The sequence below is a fragment of the Myodes glareolus genome, chromosome 3 (genome assembly GCF_982192425.1).
Source record: "Myodes glareolus chromosome 3, mMyoGla1.1, whole genome shotgun sequence".
NCBI classification, from domain to species: Eukaryota; Metazoa; Chordata; class Mammalia; order Rodentia; family Cricetidae; genus Myodes; species Myodes glareolus.
In genome coordinates this window covers 67780991-67803937 of record NC_142028.1, presented here as the reverse complement: position 1 = coordinate 67803937, position 22947 = coordinate 67780991, and the positions used below count along the sequence as shown (strand labels likewise).

Below are 22947 nucleotides of genomic sequence, written 5' to 3'. Positions count from 1 at the left end.
TAGCACGCAGATTAACTTTTTAGTGAGAAGACAAAAATGATGACAAATGAAAATGACAAACTGCTAATATTTACAATTGACATCTCATGAATCCCATCTAAATTAGATAGCCTCTCATTTAATTGTGCCGCTTTCAAACTGTCTAACATATTATCATAAAAAGACCCTAACTCCCTCCATTATAATGGTTTTTCCCATTTTTTTTAATGTGGGAAAATACTTCCTCTTTTAACTAATTCCTCCTCTTAAGAATTCCCCGTTGTCTCACCAGATCTACTGACAAGGTTGATGAAGATGTGAGACTTAATGCTGCTGCATAGAACAGTGAAAGATTGACTGGATTTCAAGGAAGCTACCTAGTTAGTTTGGCAGCAGCCCGAGAAGGGGGTTCAGGGAGAGCCTGCAACCCGGGGGGGGGCACGCACTGGCTGTCTGAAAAATGCACAGAAGATTGTTGTGAGGGGGAGCATGTATGGTGGGGGGGAGGGGAGGGGGAAGAGGATGGGAGTGGGGAAGGGGGTGGGGGAGCTGCCTGAAGGCAGAACCAGCTAGTCAAGAGCAAGTGAATCCTGTTGCTTTTGGAGCCCAGGTGCTTCTGGAGTTTGGGTGGCAGCTGGAGACTGTTTCAGAGAGCTATAACAGGAAAATCCCAAACTTGCTCAGAGGCTTGGATAAAAAAGTAAAGAAAACCTAGCTGGGTGGGACAGAGCCCCACGTGCTGCTCTGGCCTGTCCTGGTAGCTAAAAGCCACAGACAAATGGCTTTTTTGTAAATTGTACCCCAGACGAGCATCAATTGTAGCATGAATAATAAAAACCCAGAGACAGATATTGGGGTTCAACCTGAAGATCAAAGAAGCAAAGCAGCCAGCCATTAGAGAGCTCTTAATCTATGAAGTCTTCAGACTGAAAGAGAGAGTTCCTGTCTCATCTATAAAGGTGTGCACCACCACTGCCTGGCCTCTATGACTAACTAGTGTGGCTGCTGGGATTAAAGGTGTGTGCCACCACTGCCTGGTCTGTATGGCTGACTAGTGTGACTGTTTTATGTTCTGGTCTCCAGGCAAGCTTTATTTACTAAAACACTAAATAATATTCCACTATAATGCTGCCCCCACCTTTAGAAATGAATCTAAAACTCATTCACAGCAAATGTTGGTAAGGTCATAGGATACCTTGAATGCCCAGATCAATGGGCATGCTACACAATTTCCTCAGTAACTTTCGAGAACTATTGAAAGTTTGTTCTTTTATTTATTTTGAGGTAGGGTCTCACTGTGCAGCCATGACTGTCCTTGAACTTGCAGTAATCCTCCTGCCTCTGCTTCTGTCTCTGCCTCCCAAGTGCTAGTATTAAAAGCATGTGCCACCACACACAACTATTCCAGACATTTTTACAAAAGCGTGAGCTGAGCTCAGTGGTAGAACAGTGGGCTAGTCTGTGTGAGGCCTTGGGTTTGAAAACTGAAAACAGAGAGGGGTCAGGGAGAGAAAGGGAAGAGGAAGAGGAAAGATCAAAATTCTTTGACATAGGGTGGCAATCACTAGGCAGGCGGAGGCAGGAGGATCGTAGAGTGGAAGTCAGCCTGAGTTACATAGTGAGACACTGTCATCATGTCTTTCTGTTCATGTGACATTCTAGAATGGAAAGTGTTAGAGTGAGTAAGTAGAGGGTGCTGCTTGGTGACTGTAGGTGGGGAGGGGAAGGGAGTACAAAGGAACGTGGGGATCTTTGGAAGCTCATTTGAATTGATGATTTCATAGTTGTTCACATCTGTTCAAACTTGACCAAGTATAAGCATTAAATATCTTTTGTGTCAATTATACCTTAAGAAAGCCTTTAAAATGGACAAAGATTTGGTTAGACCTCATCCAAGGGGAAAAAAATGGTAGTAGGTACATGAAAATATCTCCAACATCATTAGTGAAGGAAGGAAGTTCCCTGTCAAAGCCACTAGAATGACAAGGAAGTACAGAACAGGAACACCAAGTGTTGGGGAAGCTGTGGCCTGCAGCTCTTGTACTTTGCTGTGGGAGTGTAAGCTGACATTAACTATCAACTGTTTAGCTAACCGTTCAGAAAGTTAAACATGCTGGCTGTGGTGGCTCACACCTTTAATTCTAGCACTTGGAAAGCAGAGACAGGTGAATCTCTGTGAATTCGAAGCTAGCCTGGTGGTCTACAAAGTGAGTTCCAAGATAGCTAGAGCTGTTACACAGAGAAATCCTGTCTCAAAAACAAAACAAACAAACAAAAAACAAAAAAAGAAAGAAAAATCAAACATTCAGTAAGTATAGTCAGCAATTCTACCCCTAAATATTTATCAGTAAAAATTGGGCCAGACACAAATCTTAGCATTGTAAAGGCAAAGGCAGAGGCAGGCAAATCTCTGTGAGTTCAGAACCAACCTGGTTTACATAGCGAGTTCTAGAACAGCCAGGGTTACATAATGAGATCCTGTCTCAAAAACAAAATAAAACGTGTTTGTAAAAATATATATATCCAAACATTTATAGCAGCTTTCTTTATAACATCTGGGGACTGAAAACTACTTAAATCTCTACCAGTAAATAAATGGAAAATAAATTTTGATATATCTGTAATAAAATGCTGTTCAGTAAAATAAAAAATGTACTACCAATACATTCAGTACCATGGGCTAATCTCAAAACCTTGTTTAGTGAACACAGCTAGAAATAAAGAGTACATACAGTTCCTTTTATAGAAAGTGTAAGAAAACACAAAGTAGTCTTTCTGTGACAAAACAAATCAATGGCTGCCTGAGTCTGGAGGTGGAGGCAGGGACATAATGAAAAGGACATCAGTGAGCCCTTGGGGCTGGTAGAGATGTTCTGTCTCTAAGTTGTTGTTATGTGGGTGTGTGCATTTGTCAAAACTTGACCTCATGTTCTGATGTGAATTGTGTTTCCAGTAAGTTGATTTGTGAGGATCCCTACCCCCACGCTAGCTTCACTACTCTCTATTCCTCGTTGGTTGAATGAGGTGGTGGTCCTGTCATCACTGTGCTTCTGCAGCATGACCTAGACAGACACTTGACTGTGTCGTTCTCTGCATATGGTCCTTCAGCGTTCATCAGTGTGGCTCTGCCTCTCCCTGTGTTCCAGCTCATCTCCATTGCTTCCTGCCTCTTGCTGTGCTTGTGGCTTTTAGCCCCAACTGCTCTATGCTAATTTCATGTCTGTGCCTATGTTCCTTCTCTACCCCTTTGTGTGGTAAACAGCTGTTACCCTTATAAAGCTCAGCTTAGGACTCTTCTTGCCCAGAATCCTTCAAGAGAGAAAACATGACATGTTCTCAGTTACTTCTTCGGTTCATCGTGACTTTTATAGGGATATTTACTGTTTGACCTTATATGCTTTTAGTTTGTTTTCCCCTGTTAGCTGAGCATAATATTTTGTCACTTTATTTATTTATTTATTTATTTATTTATTTATTATGTATACAATATTCTGTCTACATGTATGCCTGCAGGCCAGAAGAGGGCACCAGACCTCATTACAGATGGTTGTGAGCCACCATGTAGTTGCTGGGAATTGAACTCAGGACCTTTAGAAGAGCAGGCAATGCTCTTAACTGCTGAGCCATCTCTCCAGCCCTCTTGGTCATTTTTAAGTTTAAAAGTTCTTTAATGTATATGGGTGTTTTGCCTGCATGTATGTCTGTACACTGTGTGTGTGCCTGGTCCCACAGAGGCTAGAAAGGGTTGTTGGATCCTTGAAACTGAAATCACTATCTGGGTGCTGGGAATTGAGCCCAGGTCTTCTGAAGGAACAGCCAGCGCTCTGAACTGCTGAGTCATTGCTTGAACTCCTTGGTTTTTTTGTTTGTTTTTTGTTTTGTTTTGTTTTGAGACAGGTTCTTACTCCATAGCCCAAGCTAGCCTCAGGTTCTTGTTAAAAACTCTTTGCCTCAGCTTCCTGAATGCTAGAATTTTAGGTGAGAGTCTTCATACCCAGCTTATTTTATTTTTTGTCTGTAATTTATGGATCTGAGGATCAAACCCAGGGCTTTCACATGTCTGGCAGGCATTCCGTCAATGAGTCTTTAGCTCCAAATTTTAACACTATTTGACTTTGGGTGGTAAGATTAATTTCTTCAATGTTTTTGATATCATTTCATGAGCCCACCCCAATTAGTCTGTAACTTTTGCTCACTGAAGTTAATCTTTCATATTTCTTTAGGTCCACAAAGTCGTCACAGTTTCCAGTCCCGTCACCATTGACCATACTACACAGACTCCTGATTGGCCAAAGAATGTGTCCGTCCATTCTGAACCATCAGAGCATTCCAGTCCTACATCCAGTACTCAGCAAGTAAAAAGCACTGAGCACAGCCCAACCGATCCCTCTCTTCCAGTGGTCCCCTCCTACAGTTATGCTACCCCTACGCCCCAGGCCTCTTCCCAGAGCACCTCAGCACCATACCCAGGTGAGGTTCACTGCTTCTGTCCTTGGAGATGAGAGGAGAAAGTGGGGACTTTGATTCAAGTCTTCCCATTTAGAGAGAACAGAGGAGGCACGCCTGACTGTTGTACATGACCCTGTCTGTACATGAAAGTGTGGGTCTGGAGCCCCAGGTCCCTACCTCAGCAGCTGCCCACCTGGGAGACTTGGTGGAATTCATTTTCTCAGAGCCACTGTGACCTGAAGGCACTAACTGCGCTGGGGATGTTATCTGTGGGTGAAGGCAAGAGAACCAGGAAGTCAAAATCACCCTTGACTGTGAGCTTGAGACAAGCCTGAGCTTTGTGAGACCATCTCAAACAAACAAACAAACAAACAAGCAAAAACCTAAATAAATAAATAAATAAATGGGGCAGTATGACGGGTGGTGCTAAGAATGAAGAAACGGATGTGCAGGGAGGCAGTGTTGATGTGCCGCTCTGCCTCCCAGATGCCTGGCTGTGGGTCAGGCGTTTGCCACCTGATTCTCAGGACAAGCATGGGAAGGGGCTTAGACCTAGAGCTTTGCCTTACCAATTCTGCCTAATGGTGCAGAACTGAGGGACCAAGTGGAGACAGTACATCAGCAGGGGCAAGGCAAAACCAGTGAACACTTTTTAATTTTTTTGCCACTTTTGGTTTTCTGGGGGTCTCCTTTGCTTTTAATAAAACATGACATTGTTCCAGTCCTGAAGCCACATGTGATTTCTGTGTTCAGAAGAAAGCCTGTGGAGTTTCTGTGAAACTGAAGTGTGTTTGGCTTTTGCTGTATTGACTAGCCAGATTGGTCAGTTATACTGAGTATAATGTCTCCCCCTGCCCCCCCAAAAGTTCCATCAGAGAGGATCCCCTCTCCTGGGGCAGCTGCAGGTTACAGTTTCCATAAAGGTTATGGCTTTATTTCTCTCTAAGTGTGATGTTCCCGAGCAGAGGCAGATAAACCTCAAGTTCCTTGCTTGTTCAGGAATCCCTTTTCACCCCAGCCTTAGAATACAAGTTGGCCAGTCTGCTGTTTCCTGCAAGGCCTCCTAGAATTGAGGCCTCATGTCCAGTAAACAGCTATTGCTGGAGGACTGAATCAGTGCTTTTCAGTGGGTGTAAACCATCTGCTTTCCCCAGCCCCCCAATAAGTATTTGATGCAAAATATCAATAATGCCAAAGTTGAGAAACACAGACACATAGGAGATAGGTGGCAAACAGTGTGAACAGTGCACAGCTTTGTGCTGATTTGGGAGTTCCAGAAATGCAGAAAGTGATCTGGAAAGAGCTCTTGGAGAGGAGACAGTTTAGACCAGAAACAAAGAGTAGAATACAGGAAAGGTAAACATCCCACTGAACCTACAGTTGCAGAGCCTCCGTGTGCTCCCAGAGGCTCCCCGGCTTCTGTGACACTGAGAGGGAAGGTGAGTCCATGTGGTTCTCCTATGCCAGCTTAGGCCTTTGTGTGGGAGGCAGGAGATTGATGGACATGTCGTAGCAAGACCGGATGGGTGGGGTAAGGTGGGGCACAAGTGGGAAAGGAATTAAGAATCTTGGAATAATCTTAACCTGTGAACAATGAGTCAGTAGTCACAGAAATTGGAAAAGGTGGGCCTTCTGACTGACCTTATCCTTTGTTATTTATATGTCTTAAGAAAAAGTATTTACCTGATAAAAGTGGTCATTGAAGCAGAATTTGGACTCTTGGGAAAGTAGTGTATAAAGCAGATGTGGAGACAGACATTAGTACAGCGCAGAAGAAATCAGAGCCCTGAGCTCTGTCTAGTGTTGTGAGCGCTTTAATGTGGAGGCAGTCAGCAGGAGTGAGTGCCACCAGCCTGAGGTGGGGAGCAAACCTAAGAAGCAGCTTTCTGATAACCTCGAGAGACCCTTTCCAATGGAAAAGTGGATACCGAATCAAACTTGAGGGGACTAGAGAGTGGACAGGTAGCAGATGAAGATGGTGGCTGAGGATGACTCAGGGAAGGGTCAGGTCACAGCGGAAGGGGAGCGAGCGGTCTGGATGCTTCTGCTCATGGTGCTGTCACTTGTTCCAGTTGTGAAGGAACTGGTGGTGTCTGCTGGGAAGAGTGTCCAGATCACCCTGCCTAAGAACGAAGTTCAGCTAAATGCCTACGTTCTCCCAGAACCAGAACAAGGTAAGGTGGCCCTTTTGGGAAACACAATTGTGTTTGCATTGGTAGCTACAAGCCTCGGTGCATTTGCCTTTGGAACAACCCTGTGAAGACAGGATGTGGCATGTGGGCATACAAATCTGGAGGCAGCACTGGAGGTGATGTTTTCTGTACAGCTGGAGAGCAGAGACTCTGCTTTCTTAGCGTGCTAGGTCTCACATATGCTACATAAGTGCTTTGTCATAGAGCTGCTCTCCAGCCTGATCTGTAGGCTTCGATGTCAAGCCTAATTCATTCAATTATTTTAAGCAAATTACTCCTGGGTTTTTATTTCTCAGTAAAGCTAGGAACAATAATCCCTGTTTTACAATATGACCTGAAAGAGCAAAATGTGACGGTATGTAAGTGGCCTCTCCAGTGCCTAGCCGACGCTCTTTATTGTGAGTCTTTTATATAAGATTGTGTTGTGTGTGATGTAAAGGGGACAACCAGGCTGAAATATAACTCAGTGGTAGAATACTTGGTAGGGGGAGAAAGGAAGGAACCAAGACTCAGATATACCATTTATTTTGGCTAAACAATTAGTAAATAACAGGTGCAGACCTTGAAATTATTCAGGATGATTGCTAATATAGATTGTTACTTGAGAAAGTCAGGACTGGCAAGATGGTTCAGTGTGTAAAGACTCTTACCACCAAACCTGATGATCTGAGTTCAAGTCCCACAACCCACATGATGAAAGGAGAGAACTGACTCCTACAGATTGTCCTGTGACCTACGTGTGCCTCTATACACACACACACACACACAGAGAGAGAGAGAGAGAGAGAGAGAGAGAGAGAGAGAGAGAGAGAGAGAGAGAGAGAGGAGGTGGGGAGGTAAGTTTAACAAAAAGATTTTAAAGAAAAAGAAAGTACAAGCTTCAAAATGGCAAATAAAATTTATATTTAGGACTGGAGAGATGGCTAAATGGTTAAGAGTCAGAGGACCCAGGTTCAATTCCCAGCACCCACATGGCAGCTCATACCTGTCTGTAACTCAGTTCTAGGGAATCTGACACCTTTACACCAATGCACATAAAATTTATTTAAAGAAAAAAAACAAAAAAATTATATTTATAAGTCATATAAGAGAGTTGGTGACCACTTGGTGTGGTAGTACATGCCTTTAATCTCAGCACTCAGGGGCAGAGGCAGGTAGATCTCTGTGAGTTCAAGGCCAACCTGGTCTACAGAGTGAGTTACAGGACAGCCAGGGCTACCCAGAGAAACCTGTCTCGAGAAACCTAAAAAAATATATATATATAATATATATGCACATATATAATGATATTTGATTTTAAAAATAAGAGAGTTGGTGATAAATTCACTGTTTCAAATCTTGTAATATTAGCATCCATTTCATCTTTTAAGTGTGTGTTAATATACCAAATTTGACTCATGAACAACTATAATCTCAGCTGGGTGGGGGTGGTGCATGCCTCACACCTTTAATCCCAGCATTCGGGAGGCAGAGGCAGACGGATCTCTGTGAGTTCGAAGCCAGCCTGGTCTACAAGAGCTAGTTCCAGGACAACCAGGAATACACAGAGGAAACCCTGTCTCTTAAAACAAAAAACAAAACAAACAAAAAACCCATAATCTTTTATGATCTCCTGTGACAGGAAGGGGTTGGTTTGTGTCTCACATTAAAAGGCTGACCAAGTAAAATGCTCTTCCTCTTTCAGGACGAGCCCTTCCATTTTATGTTTGTGTGTTTCTGATTCTCTTATTCTTTGTTGTTGGGTCTGTTCAGTGGTTAAGATCATGTTCTGCTCATCCAGAGGATCTAAGTTCAGTTCCCAGCACCTACACTGGGTGAATCATAATCACATTTAACTCCAGCTTCATCAGATCTGATGCCTCTGGCCTGTAGGGCACCTGCACTCATGTGCACATATCCCCACGCAGACATATACTGCACATAATTTAAAAATAATGAAAATAAAATCCTTCTGGAATGCATTCTTTGTTGTTTTTGAAACAGTCTCATTGTGTAGTCCTCGTTGGTTTTGAAATCATTGAGAATCACCTTCCTTTGCTTCCCAAGTACTGGGATCAAAGGTGTGCGTCTGGTTGAATTCAGTATTCTCAATGTGGGAGTCTAATACTAAGTAGTATATGCATGCCGAATATACTTTCCCAGAGCTGGAACCCTGTTCCACTCTGTATTTTTGTTCTTGAAGTAACATTTCCTTATCAGGTCACTGCACTTTTTTTTTTTTAATTGAAAATTTTTTTTCACGTAATATATTTTGATCATGTTTTTCCTCTCTTCCAATTCCTCCCAGATCTCCCTTATTTTATATATTTATATTCTTATTTTCCTCCCTCTTTCAAGAATAAAACCAGACAAAAAACAGAAACAACAAATTTGAGAACAGCTTCATCTGCAGAACTAGTTCCAGGACAGCCAAGACTCCACAGAGAAACCTTGTCGCAAGAAACAGGGCTTGGAGGGCTAGAAGGCTGAAGAGATGGTTCAGAAGTTAAGAGTACTGGCTGCTCTTCCAAAGGTCCTGAGTTCAATTCCCAGCAACCACATGATGACTCACAACCATCTATGATGGGATCTGATCCCCTCTTCTGGCATGCAGGCATACATACAGATAGAACAATCATACACATAAAATAAATAAATATTAAAAAAATAAGGTTGGAGAGGTGACTCAGTAGTTAAGAACATTTAAGAGCTCTTCCAGAGGTCCTGAGCTCAATTTCCAACAAGTACGTGGTGGCTCACAACCATCTGTAATGTGGTCAGATTCCTTCTTCTAATGTGCATGGAGGCAGAGCACTCATATGCACAGAATATATGAATAAATAGATAAAAGAAAAGGAAAAAAAACAACCACCAAACAAGATTTAAAAAATAAACACATGCCAGGCAGTGGTGGCGCACGCCTTTAATCCCAGCACTCGGGAGGCAGAGGCAGGAGGATCTCTGTGAGTTCGAGGCCAGCCTGGTCTACACGAGCTAGTTCCGGGACAGGCAACAAAGCTACAGAGAAACCTTGTCTCAAAAAACCAAAAAAAGACAAATGTCCAAAACAAAGCAAAATGAAATGAAGTCCATTAAAAATGGCATTGAGTTTGTTTTGTTTTGACCAGCCTACTGTTGGGTATGCCCTTAGTGTGGTTGATATACCTAGGGAACTCCATTGGAGAAAACTGATTGTCCCTTTGCCAGGAGTATAATTGCAGATGGCTTCTTGGTTAAGGGTGTGTCCCCGTATCCACTTCCCTCTTTCAGTGCCTGGACCCCATCTGGCTTGAACCTGTGCAGGTTTTGTCCACACTGACACGATCTCTGTGAGTTTGCACATGCATCTGCCCTGTTTTAGCTGTAGTAACATTTCTTTTATGAATTTGAGTGCCCTTGTTATGTTTGGTGTATAAATGTTTAGAGCCGCAGTATCCTCCTGGATTTTTTCCTTTAATGATTATGTTATATTCTTCCCTAGCTCTTCTGTTTAGGTTCTATCATTTGTTTTTTGTTTTGTTTTTGTGGTCTCATATTAAAACAACTCTACCTACTGGTGTCTTAGGATACCTTCTTATGTCCTTTTACCCTGCCATGATCACTATACTTGATGGCAAGGTGTGTTTTCTTAGATGCAGCAGAAAGATGGATCCTGTTTTCTGATCCAGTCTGATAGTCTGTCTTATTATTGCAGTATCAAGGGTTCTCAGTGTTTATTGAGTCTTGTTAGTTTGTAGGTATAGTGTAGTCGTCATTCCCCTTTAATGTACTGTTCTTGGACTGTTTATTCCTGTGTCTTCTTGAGTGTGGTTAACCTCTTCAGACTGGAGTTTTTCTTCTAATGTCCTTGTAGAGATGAACTAGTAGATAGAAATTGCTTAAGTTTGGTTTTATTGTGAAATGGTTTCTTTATTTGTTGATTTTAATCAATGGTTCTGCTGAGTATAGTAGCCTGGGCTGGCATCTCAGAGTTAGTAGCACATCTGTCCAGGCCCTTTGGGCTTTTGATGTCTTCATCGAGAGGTTGGATGTTGTTCTAATGGGCCTACATTTATGTAGGAGTTGATCTTTTTTCTATGCAGCTTTTAATTTTCTGTCTTTGTTCATACATTTAGTGTTTCATTATTACGCATTATTGGGAATTTCTTTTCTGGTCCAATTTATTGGTGTTTCATATTCTTCTTGTACCTTGATAGACTGGGGAAATTTTCTTCTACAATTTTGTTAAAAATATTTTCTGTGGAGACTGGAGAGATGACTCAGAGGTGAATAGCACTGGCTGCTCTTCCAGGGGTCACAACCATCTGTAATGAGATCTGATGCCTTCTTCTGGCATGTAGGCATACATGCAGGTAGAACAGCATATATATACAATAAATCTTTAAAAAATATTTTTTGTACATTTGACCTGGGTTTCTTCTCCTTCCTCTATTCCTGTTATTTATAGACTTGTTCTTTCATAGTGTCCCAGATTTCCTGAACATTTTGTTCCTGGGTTTTGGTTTTTCTTTTTTAGATTTAACTTTTTTTTGTTTTATTTTTTGAATGAGCTGTCCATTTCTTCTACCTAGTCCTTAAGACCTGAAATTCTCTCTTCCATGTTTTGTAATCTGTTGATGAGGCTTACCTCTGAGGTTTTTTATTTATTTATTTATTTTTGGTTTTTCTAGATAGGGTTTCTCTGTGTATCTTTAGGTGCCCTGGAACTCACTTTGTAGCCAGGCTGGCCTCGAACTCTGAGATCCACCTGCTTCTGCCTCCTGAGTGCTGGGATTAAAGGTGTGAGCCACCACCTCCAGGTACTGCCTGGCACCTCTGAGATTTTTGTTTGACATCTTCAGTTCTTCATTTACAGTTTTATTTAATTTTGGGTTTTGTCTGCTTTTTAGTGATACTATTTCCACATCCATGTGTTGAACCGTTTTCATTATTTCATTCACTTGTATTTTCACAATCTTCATTAAGGCTCTTGAATATATTCAGACTTGCAATTTTGAAGTCTTGTCCTGTGCTTCAGCTAAATTCTCAAGGCCTATTGCAATAGGATTACTGGCTTCTGAAGAGGCTTGTTGTCTTGGTTATTCATGTTTGTGTGTTTGTATTGGGATATAAGCATCTGGAGTCATGGTTAAGGTGTTTCTTGGTATCTTGTCATTGTTAGGAGGGTGCTTCATTCTTTGGTTGCTGTTGCTTTCTCTGGATCCTAGGCAAGTATGGTGGCTGTGGGGGTCCCTGATAAAGGGTGCTTCTGTGAGTCAGAAGGTGGCACAAAGGAATGGAGATGTGCTAGGAAGGAAGGCAGAGAGAGGCCTCAAGAAAGAGCTGGTAGAGCTGGGTCCTCAGGGAGTGGAGGTGGAGTAGGAGGAGTGCTCCCAAAGTCAGAGTAAGACAGGAATGAAAGGGCTCAACCGCTGTCTTCAGAGAGACTCTTTCCTTTCCTCCTTGGGTGCTACGTTCAAGGTGAAGGAATTTAGTCATCCTTGAGGAAATGTTGGACTCTAGTGTCTAACCCGAGAAGGAGTCGCCCCCAGAGACCACCTCATATACCACAGCCGATGCAAAAGCATGAGGATTTTATTAATTCTGTCATGACAGGGTCCCTCAGCAGTTGGGAAGCTGAGAGACCTCGAATAGCTGGTACAGTCTACTTTTAAAGGAGAAGGCCCCATAGAAACAAGAGGGGTTGTTCCTTGACCATTATGATTGGCTTATTTGAAAAGGGCTAATACCAATAATTGACTGGAGAACTATTGTCAGATCAGATGAGGTAAGAGGTCATTTTGACCCCATTTCCCAGGGGACTGAGTCAAAATATACGTGTATGGGTAACTGTTCAGGAACTGAGTACGTGCATGTGTAGCTGTTAGGTCCTTGGTTCCCAGGGGAGAAGGGGAAGCACTAAGGCATGGAGGCTGAGAGGGTTTGGAATTGTCAGAAATGGCTTCAGAATTGTCTTAAAGTCTTACAGAAGGAGGAGAGGAAAACACTTCCTTAGCAGTGGTTGCTCCACTTCTGCTCTTTTGTGGAAGTCAGGCCCAACTCTGCAGTACTTTTTTCCTAACTTATATTTGCACATGTATTTTTGAATTATTATCATATTGCAGATCAACATTACAAAGCACACATTTCTCTCAAATTCCCCTACTCTCCTCTGTCCAAGTTCTTTGGTTCTCTGAGGTAGATGATTTCATTTTAAAAGATGGGGACACTGAGGCAGGATCCTCTCTGCATGTTCTTCAGCCTCTTCTGCACTGTGGCAGCCCACACGGATCTCTGTAAGGTCGGAAGGTCTGGTTTCAAAGCCATTGCCCTAGATCGACAGCGTTCTGTCTACAACCTCTATGTGTGTACATTCCCACCAATGGGTGAATTTCTACCTCTAATGCACAATTCATTCCGTGAGCTTCTCTTGCCTAGGAATATCATCCTGTTTTGAAGTCTGTTTTTAGCTTTGGATATATGAAATTGTAGTTCCCAAGCTATTGTGAATATGTTTTCTGTGTGGGAAATTTTTTTAAATTACAGTTTGAAGAATTATCTCTTAGCATGAGTCCTAGCTATTGCTGCTCCCCTGCCTCTTCAGATTTGACTTTTGTGTGTGCATATGTGAGAACAGCTAGAGATGACAACAGGCCAAATCATCATGCTAGTTTGGTGGAGGAACACTTACAAAATAAAATTTGCTTCTCAGGTTTTGGAGGATTAAGCATTGTGTTCAACATTTGAGCTCCTCAGGTAAAAGTGTGGTCATGCTTTGCTGAGTGCTGTGGACTGTTTCCTCTCTCCCTGGAGCAGCCAGCAGCCCTCCTGTCACACCCCACCTTTCCCGGCCAGAAGTGCATCTGTCCCCAGCTGAAGATTACTTTCCTGGGTGGGGGGTGATCCCTCATAGATGATGGGATTCTACCCTCATGCTATGCAACAATACAGTCTAAGCTGTAGAGAGGACCATTTACTGCTTCATTTGATCTTAATTAATTTCAGTGGGGCCTGTTTTAAATGGGCCATGCCTTGCCATCTTCTGCAGGGTGTTATTTAGCTCAGCAGGAATGAAGTAGCTCTTTTAACTCACCAGGGTGTGATGACCTCAGCTAGACTAGCATTGTTAGCACTCTGTAAAATGCTATTTTTGAACCATGTTATTTAGAAGTCATTGCTGTTCTTTGTTGCGAAAGAAGTTTTGTAAGAAAATGACCTTTGTTCCCAATCAGTTCATCTGTAGTGGTTGGTAGGGCATGTATCTTCAGTGAGAGATACACCATGAACAACCTGTTTTTTTTTTTTTTAAAAAAAAAAAAGGGAGGATTGGCTGGAGGGTGGGTGTGGGGCAGAATGAGCACTATTGAGAGAATGAGAGACCCTGTCTGTGGCTGAGTCAACAAGAGCCCTTTCAGGAAATGATTGGCTTCCCTACAACTTTAGGGCAGCATGTTAAAACTACAGCTTTATCAGGATTTAAAAACGGTTTCTTATTGGCAGGCTGTAGAAGCGATTTGTTATTGGCAGTCTTTTGTGTGTAGGTGCATGTTTTCATGGTTTTCCTAACTGCCCTTCTGTAGGAGAAACCTACACCTACAGCTGGCAGCTGATCACTCATCCCATAGACTACAGTGGGGAGATGGAAAGGGGGCACTCCCAGGTCCTCCGACTGTCCAAGGTGAGTTTGCCTCCTTCTACCTGCAGGGTGAGGGGAGAGCCCCTGACTTTCTGAAACAGGGAATACAGAGTTTCTGGCCACACTGAAGCTGAGAACAATCTTTTAGTGGTGAATCCTTCAAAAGTCTCTGTGGCGGACAGCCAGTGTTTGTTTAGTGTATGATTCTCAAATTTTCATTGCTGTTGAGAAGACTACAGCATGCTAGAGATGGCTGAAAATATACACTCAGCAGCTCTGTGAGGTGACATAAGCACTTGAGAGTTCCAGAGATAAGCTAGGTTATTTGTGTCCACATGACTGGATCTTCAGAGTAGTTATGGGCAATAAGACGTCCCTTGGCCCAGCGGTTCCTGCATTCAATGACAGTTCACTGCATGCTATGGCAGCCACTTGGGATTACCCAGTGGTTAATCATATTTTTTTTTCTGGAGACACAGTCTCTCTATGAAGATCAGGCTGGTCTCAAATTTGGAGATCCATCTGCCTCTGCTTCTGGAGTGCTGGGATTAAAGGTGTGCGCCACCACATCCAGCCAAAATCATATGTAAGCAGAAGCTGCTCTTTCATTTACCGGCCACCTAGACCCGAAATAATCACACAGAAACTATATTAATTAAAACCTATTAGCTTATGCATATTTCTAGCTGGCTCTTACATCTTAAATTAACCCATCTCTATTAATTTGTGCATCACCACAAGGTCGTGGCCTACTGGCAACGTTCTGGTGGGCTCCAGTGGACATTTTTCTCCCTTGGTAGCTACATAGCGTCTCTCTCACTCTGCCTCCTTTTTCCCAGAATTCAGTTTAGTTTTCAGCCTAGTTTCATTTTGCCCTGCCGGTAGGCCAAAGCAACTTTATTCATTAACCAATGGTTCATAGCATACAGAGGGAAATCCCACATCAATCTTAATATTCAGGAATAGTAGAGTTTAGGCAACATAAGAAACAAGTAATTACAGCAAAGGGTTTATGGGCAGTAATGGGCCACTGTTGGTTATCAGTGGGATCACTGAAGGCCTGGGGCTTACTGTGGGTTTCTTAGAGTTAACCTACTTGGGTCATGAAAGGGGCTCTCTTTACTGGGTAAAGGGTGTATGGAAAGAGAATACTCTAACAACAGAAGCCCTGGGCTGCAACTCTCTCAGAGGCAGGACTTGTGGCAGAAGGAATACCACGTGGTTCAGCCTGTGAGTAACACCTGTCAGGAAAGAAGGAGGTCCTGGTGGAAGAACTTTGAATGCCTTTGGATTTTTATTTTTCTTTGTGTGTGGCTGTCAGGCCCATCATCAAGTGCCTTTACCTGCCGAGCCATCTCAGTGGCTTTACCTTGAGTGTATCTATAGAGCAGAGAGCCTGTGAGAGGTAGGCTCAGATTTTCAGTTTAGAAGGCCTTCCACAAATTGGCAGAGATAAGACGCAAAGGGGGAAGATGAGTAAGGAATCTACTGACACATTTAGGTAGGAAATGATATTATTCTGTGATTCTGAGTAAAAACACTGAAGTATAATTAAAACAAGAAGCCATCTATTGAGTTCAGATCATATAATAGAGATGTTGCTAATTCTTTTATTTAATTTTAATTATTTTTGTTGTCATAAAATCTCAAGATAGCTGGTATTAAGATCTATTTTACAAATGAAAAAATTAAAAAAAATTTAAAAAGGGAATGGCTTGGCCAGATTTTGCCATTAAATGGTGGGTTGTATCTAGAACGTTCCATCCCAAAGCCCACACTTTGATTCGTAACTGCTGTGATGAGTGGATGAAGAACAAGGCAGAGGGGGTGTGGGTGGAGATGATCGGATGGGTTGGAGATACTGGATGGAGATACTGGGGAGAGACGTCTAGGATGAGTCTAGCTTTTAGACTTGGAGTAGAGGAAATGAAGATAGAAAAACCAAATTTGAAGGAAATTTACAGATAGGTGATTGAGTCATTTGGAGTATATGACTGAGGTGCATATGGGACATTTGGGTGGAGTGGATCCACTGGCAGCTGGAAGAAAGGACTAGAGACCAGGAGATAAGTCTGGATTGAGAGATAAATTTGTAGATCTGCTTAAAATCGAAGGTGTAGTCACAGCTCAGGGCAGCCAGTGGGAGTGTGTGGGGTGAAGCAGAGGACATGGGAGAAGCAAGGTGGAAGCCAAGGACAAAAGCATTTTGAGGAGAGATTGGCTGAATGGTACTCACCCAAAAAAGAAGAAAAAAAGGAAAAATCTTTATTTTCTTCCATGATGTTCATTTTAATCTTAACAAAAACTTGGAAACCATTCAAGTACCTAGCAATGTGGAATTCTTATGTGAATTATTATACATATATCCATACACTGTTTTACAGTCACTAAGATAAATGAATGTAAAGAGACTATATCATAATCAGGGACATTACTTATGCTAACTGAACAAAATAAAAAACAATAAAAAGTTTGATACCTTAATTTTTAGCTAGGCCCCAATACCTCTGAAATTTGGCTTGGAATAATACAGGTAATGTTTGGCTCTGAAGAAATGAGCTGGGCTGGAGAGATGACTTAGTGGTTAAGAGCATTGCCTGCTCTTCCAAAGGTCCTGAGTTCAATTCCCAGCAACTACACAGTGGCTCACAACCATCTGTCATGAGGTCTGGTCTGCAGGCATACACACAGAAAGAATATTGTACACATAATAAATAAATAAATTTTAAAAAAAGAAATGAGCTGAAGCTAAGTGTGGTGGTGATCACCTTTAATCACTCGGGAGACAGAGGCAGGGGTATCTCTGTGTGTTCAAGGCTAGCCTGGTCTACAGAGCAAGTTCCAAGACAGCCAGGGCTGCAAAGAGATACCCTGGCTCAAACAAACAAACAAACAAACAAAAACAAAAAAAAGAAAGGAAAAGAAAAAGATAAAAAAGAAATGAGCTTGAATAAAACTTTTTTTTTGGTATGTGGTCAAGGATTAGAGGGCTTGTTGTTAGTGGGACAGTGGTGGTCTCACTGTGCTTCCTCTCTGGTAGAAACCGAAAGGAAAATCAGATATTTAAGCATGATTTGATTTTTTGTTTGTTTGTTTTGTTTTGTTTTTGTTTTTGTTTTTATTTTTTGGTTTGGTTTGATTTGTTTTTTTCTGAGACAGGGTTTCTCTGTGTAACAGTCCTGGCTGTCCTGGAACTCACTTTGTAGACCAGACCGGCCTTGATCTCAGAGATTTGCCTGCCTCTGCCTCCCGAGTGATGGAATTAAAGGTGTGCGCCACCATTGCCCTGTTTGTTTTAACTAAATTAGCTTTTGTGTATATGGGTGATTTTCCTGCGTGCATATCTCTCTACCACTTGCATGCCAGTTGCCCAAGGAGGGTGTCAGATCCTCTGGGACTTTAGTTAACAGATGATTGTGAGCTGCCATGGGGGTGTTGGGAATTGAATCCAGGTCCTCTGGAAGAGAAGCCAGTGCTCTTAATCACTGAGCCATCTCTCCAGTTACCCATTTGTTGTTTTTATTTTTAATAAGATGTTTTTCTGGGCTGGAGAGATGTCTCAGTGGTTAAGAGCACTGCCTGCTTTCCCAAAGGTCCTGAGTTCAATTCCCAGCAACCGCATGGTGGCTCACAACCATCTGTAATGAGATTTGGTGCCCTCTTCTGGCCTGCAGGCATACATATAGACAGAATACTGAGAATACATAATAAATAAATAAATCTTTAAAAAAATGTTTTTCTTATAAGTCTTGATTTTTTTTTTAATTTCATAACTGAAGTGGAATGGTTGGGTCTTCAGTGTTCCCCTGAGAAGAAAATTGGAGTATAGAGAGATTGAAACATTTCTTTTGTTCCAGATACAGCCAGTAATAAGAGTCACATTAAAAGATGTGGGGTTTTTTTATTAATTTTAATCTTTAATCCCTTTAGCTTCTTTACTTTTTCCACTTTGAGAACAAGGCAAAAAAAGAGTGCAGGATTCAGGCCAAGAAAGCTCAAGTGCTCTGTTGTCTAAAACAAAGCTTCTGCTCCTTACAGTCATCTAAAGGATCTTGTCTTCCCTTATCAGCTGACTCCAGGCCTGTACGAATTCAAGGTGATTGTGGAAGGTCAGAATGCCCATGGGGAAGGCTACGTGAATGTGACAGTGAAGCCAGGTATGCGTCCATCCCAGGGCTCCCTTTGCAGGACTCCTAAGAAGGAGATTTGGCCTCAGGCTTTGAGATTCCTATTCTTTTTTTTGTGGGGGGGGTCGTCATATTCTATGTATTGGGCAATTCTTAGTCTAGTGTAGTAATTGTATCAAAGTGTACTGGGCTGGACATGGGAATGACCCAAGCAATGACTTTCTGCCAGAGACTCCAAGTGGACAGGGCTGAGAGATGACCCAGTGTTGTAATTAAGAAGCCTAAGGGAGCTTGAAACCCTGGAGAAGGACACAGGAGAACTGGCCACGTGACCAACCCAGTGACCAACCATTTAAGCACTACCAGTTTTCTCCCATTGGAAACTCAGTCCTGAATCCATACTGTCATTCTCTTAAAATGAGCCATGTTGGTAGACTGTGGACCAGTAAGGCATCGTAGTTTGCATTTGGACAGATATTTGCAGGAAGCTGGAGAGAGTGCCTGCGCTGGCATAGGTCAGTGCCACCTTCTTCCTCTATTGGCAACAGAGTTAATTCCTTGGGCTCTGAACCCAAAGTAGTCTTCTCACCAGACATTGAGTGTGCGACCGCAGACTAGATCTGTAGCACAGTGGCGAGGCGCTGACTAGCATGGGTGGAGCTGTGCTAACCCAGAAGTAGCGATCGGTAGCCATGCACTTCTAAGCCTGACACACTGACAGAGTGACAGGGCCATGGAGTGAGGCATTTGTTTCCGTCTAGCTCTCAGGTTGTGAGTTGAAGGTCAGTCAGGACTACACGGCTAGCAGGCTCCGTGTTGGCATAGTCTTGAGAACAGTCAGGTTTGGAACAGGCCTGAGCAGGTGTCGCCCATTAGAATGGCAGCCTGGTCTTGATACTTTCCTGTCTGGTGCTACTTCATTCGCCAGCCGTTCATTGAGAAGGATTTGTAATCAACACAGATATGCCCCACCCTCCTACAGTTTTAAATTTTCCTCTCCCATTTCTTTTTGGCTCACTCTTGCAGAACCCCGTAAGAATCGGCCTCCTGTTGCTATTGTGTCCCCCCAGTTCCAGGAAATCTCGTTGCCAACCACTTCAACCATCATCGATGGCAGCCGTGAGTATTTGTCTAAGTGTTATAGAATGGAAGTCACTGTGAACTCTAGGGCCAGCTGTGTCCATATTGTGCTTAGGTCAGTCTTTTTAACCATGTTACAGAAAGGTCAACCATCCCAAGCAACTGATTGGGAAGTTATCAATCAGGCCAGTTAAAAATCTTGTTTGATGTAACATTTCTACTCAGAGAAAATAGGATTGTACATACAGTTAGAATTACCTTAGCTGAAACTGATTGTTTACATATTTGCTTAGATGGTGTTTCCTTTTTTGGTTGTTGGAATCAAGTTCTTGGCTACATCAGTAGCCAAAAGGGCTGTCCTAGGAGTGTTCAACAGACATCACTGCCTAATAGGCCATTGTCAGCCTCCTGGAGAGGCTCACTGTGCACTTTGCCTGGGTCTATGTTCCTTTTTTGTTTTGTTTTAATGATTCTTGAAGATTTATTTTTGTTATTTTAAATATGTGTAGGGGTATATATGTGCATGTACCCAAGGTATCCAAAGAGGCCAGAGGCGTTCTGCTCCCTAGATGGAGTAGAGTTGCAGATGGTTGTGATCTACCTGGTATGGATTCTGGAAACTGAACTCTGGTCCTCTGGAAGAGCATCATGTGCTCTGGAGCCATCATCTTTATTCACTGTGACTGTGGACCAAGGTTTCTAGGGCTGTTGATGTGGCTCAGTGGTGCAGTGTTTATATAGCATGCACAGGAGCTGGTTTAGTCCCAGCACTGGGAAAACAATAAAAACCAAGCCCCAACCCAAAGTGCTCAGGTAGTTTCAGTCCTGTGCTCTGATCTGCTCCATCCCCATCACTCTGCCTGTCTTGGCACACTGACACCCTTTTTGACCAAAGTAGCCCCTGCTCTAGCAGAGAACACTTAAAAAGGGCTCAGCATTATATGTCAATGGTTCTGTTAAGAGGAAGGGCCCAGGAAGAAGCAGGTGTCAGAGGAAGGGTAGGAGGGTTCAGACACCACTTGTTGCTTTATAGTTTGGAAGGTCCAAGTTGAATACTATGCAAAGACAGCATGAGGAGAGTGTCCCCCAGTCCTCCAGACAGCAGTGGCTGCAGCTGTTGTCTGTGTCTTGCAGAGGGTTTTTCTGCATATCTGGAAACTGCACATGCAGCGGCATCTTTGCTCTTACTCACACGGCCACATGTCACATACACTGTCATTTGTGATGGAGCTCAGCTCTGTGTGGAGGATTTGTCTGATCAATGCATGAAATGCTTATTTCACTTTCAAAGATGACTTCCACTGAGTCTGGAAAGTCAGTGTGCTTGTTTACAGTATCTGTTGGTGACCGTTTAGGTTACTTGAATTCATTTCTGTGGTGAGCAGTGCTACCACAAATAATATTGTCGACATGATGTTTAACAAACATGAAAGTATATCTATAAGATAAATTTCTAGAATTATTACACTAATTAGTAGTGAAGATACATGTTGCCATGTAGAGCAGTAAACTGTATTAGTTCAGCTAATATGAGGGCTCTTTTCTCCATACATTTACTATGCTGTGAAGCAAAAAATTTTATTGCATTTTCTTGCTGTATGTGCTAGGGGTGGGTGGTGCACACATGTGGAAGTCAGAGGACAACTTGTGGTAATCAGTTCTCTCCTTCTACCGCATGGGGCCTGAAGACTGAACTCAGGGGGTCAGGCCTGGTGGCAAATGTCTTTACCTGCTGAGCCATCTTGATGGTCTGAAACTTTTTTTTAAAAATCAGTGTGATAGGTTAAAAAATAATATCTGAAAGAGTATTTTTAATTTTCATTTCTTTTAAGTGAGGGTTCAATATGTTTTCATGCATTTAAGAATTGTTTTTCCTTTTTCACACAATAGCATTTTAATGAGATTTCCTATGTTAGAGTCCTTAGGAAATGACACAGGAACACTCCTAAGGGACCAACTGACCCAGGATTCCAGGGGAAAAACTGCTTTGGAGAGAGAGAATCTAATTTTACGTTTTTCTAGCTTGAGTTCTCTATGTGGCTGCTTGGTTTGTGTCAACTGGGTAAGTGCTGAGGCCCAACATTATTGTCTCATAACTGATGTTCTTTGTGGTCTAGAGAGCACTGACGACGATAAGATTGTCCAGTACCACTGGGAGGAGCTCAAGGGGCCTCTGAGAGAAGTGAAGATCTCTGAAGACACAGCCATACTAAAACTAAGTAAGCTCATCCCCGGGAACTACACTTTCAGGTAAATCAGGATTCAGTTCACATCGACCTTGTAGGAGCGACTCTGAAAATGTCTGTTCACTCTGGGGCTGGTGGAGGGTTCAGTCACGTGGTGACTGCTCACAGTGGTGGTGGTGACTTCTTGTGTGTTTGTTGAGGCAGGGTTTCTCTGTGTATTGCCACTTCGGGGGCAGCCTCCAGGTAGATCAGGGCTCGAAAGGAATCCACAGTATTGGCATAAGCTAAGATTTTTCTTTCTGAGGGGGTTGAGGGGAAAAGACACTCATACGTTTTTTTGATGGTTTCTTTCTTTTATTTTCCGTACTCATGTGTTCTTTCTAACTCTGTCTTTACTCTTGAAGTTTCCCTTCTAGTTCTCGCTTTCATGATCTTTTTAAAAAATGCTGCAAGATCCTCAGCGGCAGTAGGCAGCAGAAATGCTGTAGGTCCCAAATGGTGGTGGCAGGCCATGTGGCGGCAGACAGCGGGCTCTGGGAGCAGCCAGTCCCAGGCAGAGATGGCTGCCGGTCCCTGAGCAGGGAGACATATGGCAGGCGGGCAGGAGACAGAGACATGGGTAGACATGACATGCAGAGTAAGGTTGAATATTTATTCAGGGGGTTATGGAGGGGGGAGGGAGAAGGGAGGAGAGAGAGAGAGAGAGAGAGAGAGAGAGAGAAGAGAAGAGGAGAAAGAGACAGAGAAGGGGGAAGCGGAGAAGTGGGGAGAGAGGCAGAAGCGAAGCTGCCTTTCTGAGAGGAAGACAGAAAGGACAGTGAGCTCAGGCTGGAAGCTGAAGATCAGCCTGCCTCAGTGGATGGGGGAGGGAGTGGGCGTGGCTTGTCTCTTAAAGAGACAGAAAACCATTACACTCTCGTTTTTGATGTTGTCCTTCTAGCCCGTGTTAACTCCTTCTCTCTCCTTCCCCTTACAACTTCTATACCCCAACACAGCCCTCCAAGCAACACAGCAGGAGTCACAACGAGCTACATCCATTTCTCAGTGAATGATTGTAGGGAAAAGATTAAAAGCGGAGTCATCCAGACAGCTTACATGCACTAAGCCTAAGTAACTTGTCACAGAGCAAGGAAGGAACATTTTTTTTCTTAGTTAGCTCTTTCATTGACAGGCTGAAAACTGCGGTAGTTCACTTTCTTATCTTGAGAGGTAATCGTATCAGGAATTTTAAAGGAGTCATAAACCTAAACTAATAAGGAGTCTTAAGAAAATAAGAAAACTGTGTACTATAACCTATACTTCTGAGTGTAGTTAGGACTGATGGCCATTTTGTCATTCTC

General features: G+C 42.8%; 1 protein-coding gene across 6 annotated transcripts in view; it reads left to right on the top strand.

Moving 5' to 3' along the window:
• Kiaa0319l (KIAA0319 like) overlaps positions 1-22947 on the top strand; it is a 114127-nt gene that overhangs the window by 63078 nt on the left and 28102 nt on the right. For all 6 annotated transcript variants that reach the window (XM_048434392.3, XM_048434393.3, XM_048434394.3 and 3 more), the window contains exons 4-9: positions 4203-4449; positions 6501-6602; positions 14159-14256; positions 18284-18371; positions 19368-19460; positions 21539-21671. In XM_048434392.3, the coding sequence (XP_048290349.2) occupies positions 4203-4449; positions 6501-6602; positions 14159-14256; positions 18284-18371; positions 19368-19460; positions 21539-21671 (761 nt within the window). The remainder of the gene's footprint in view (positions 1-4202; positions 4450-6500; positions 6603-14158; positions 14257-18283; positions 18372-19367; positions 19461-21538; positions 21672-22947) is intronic.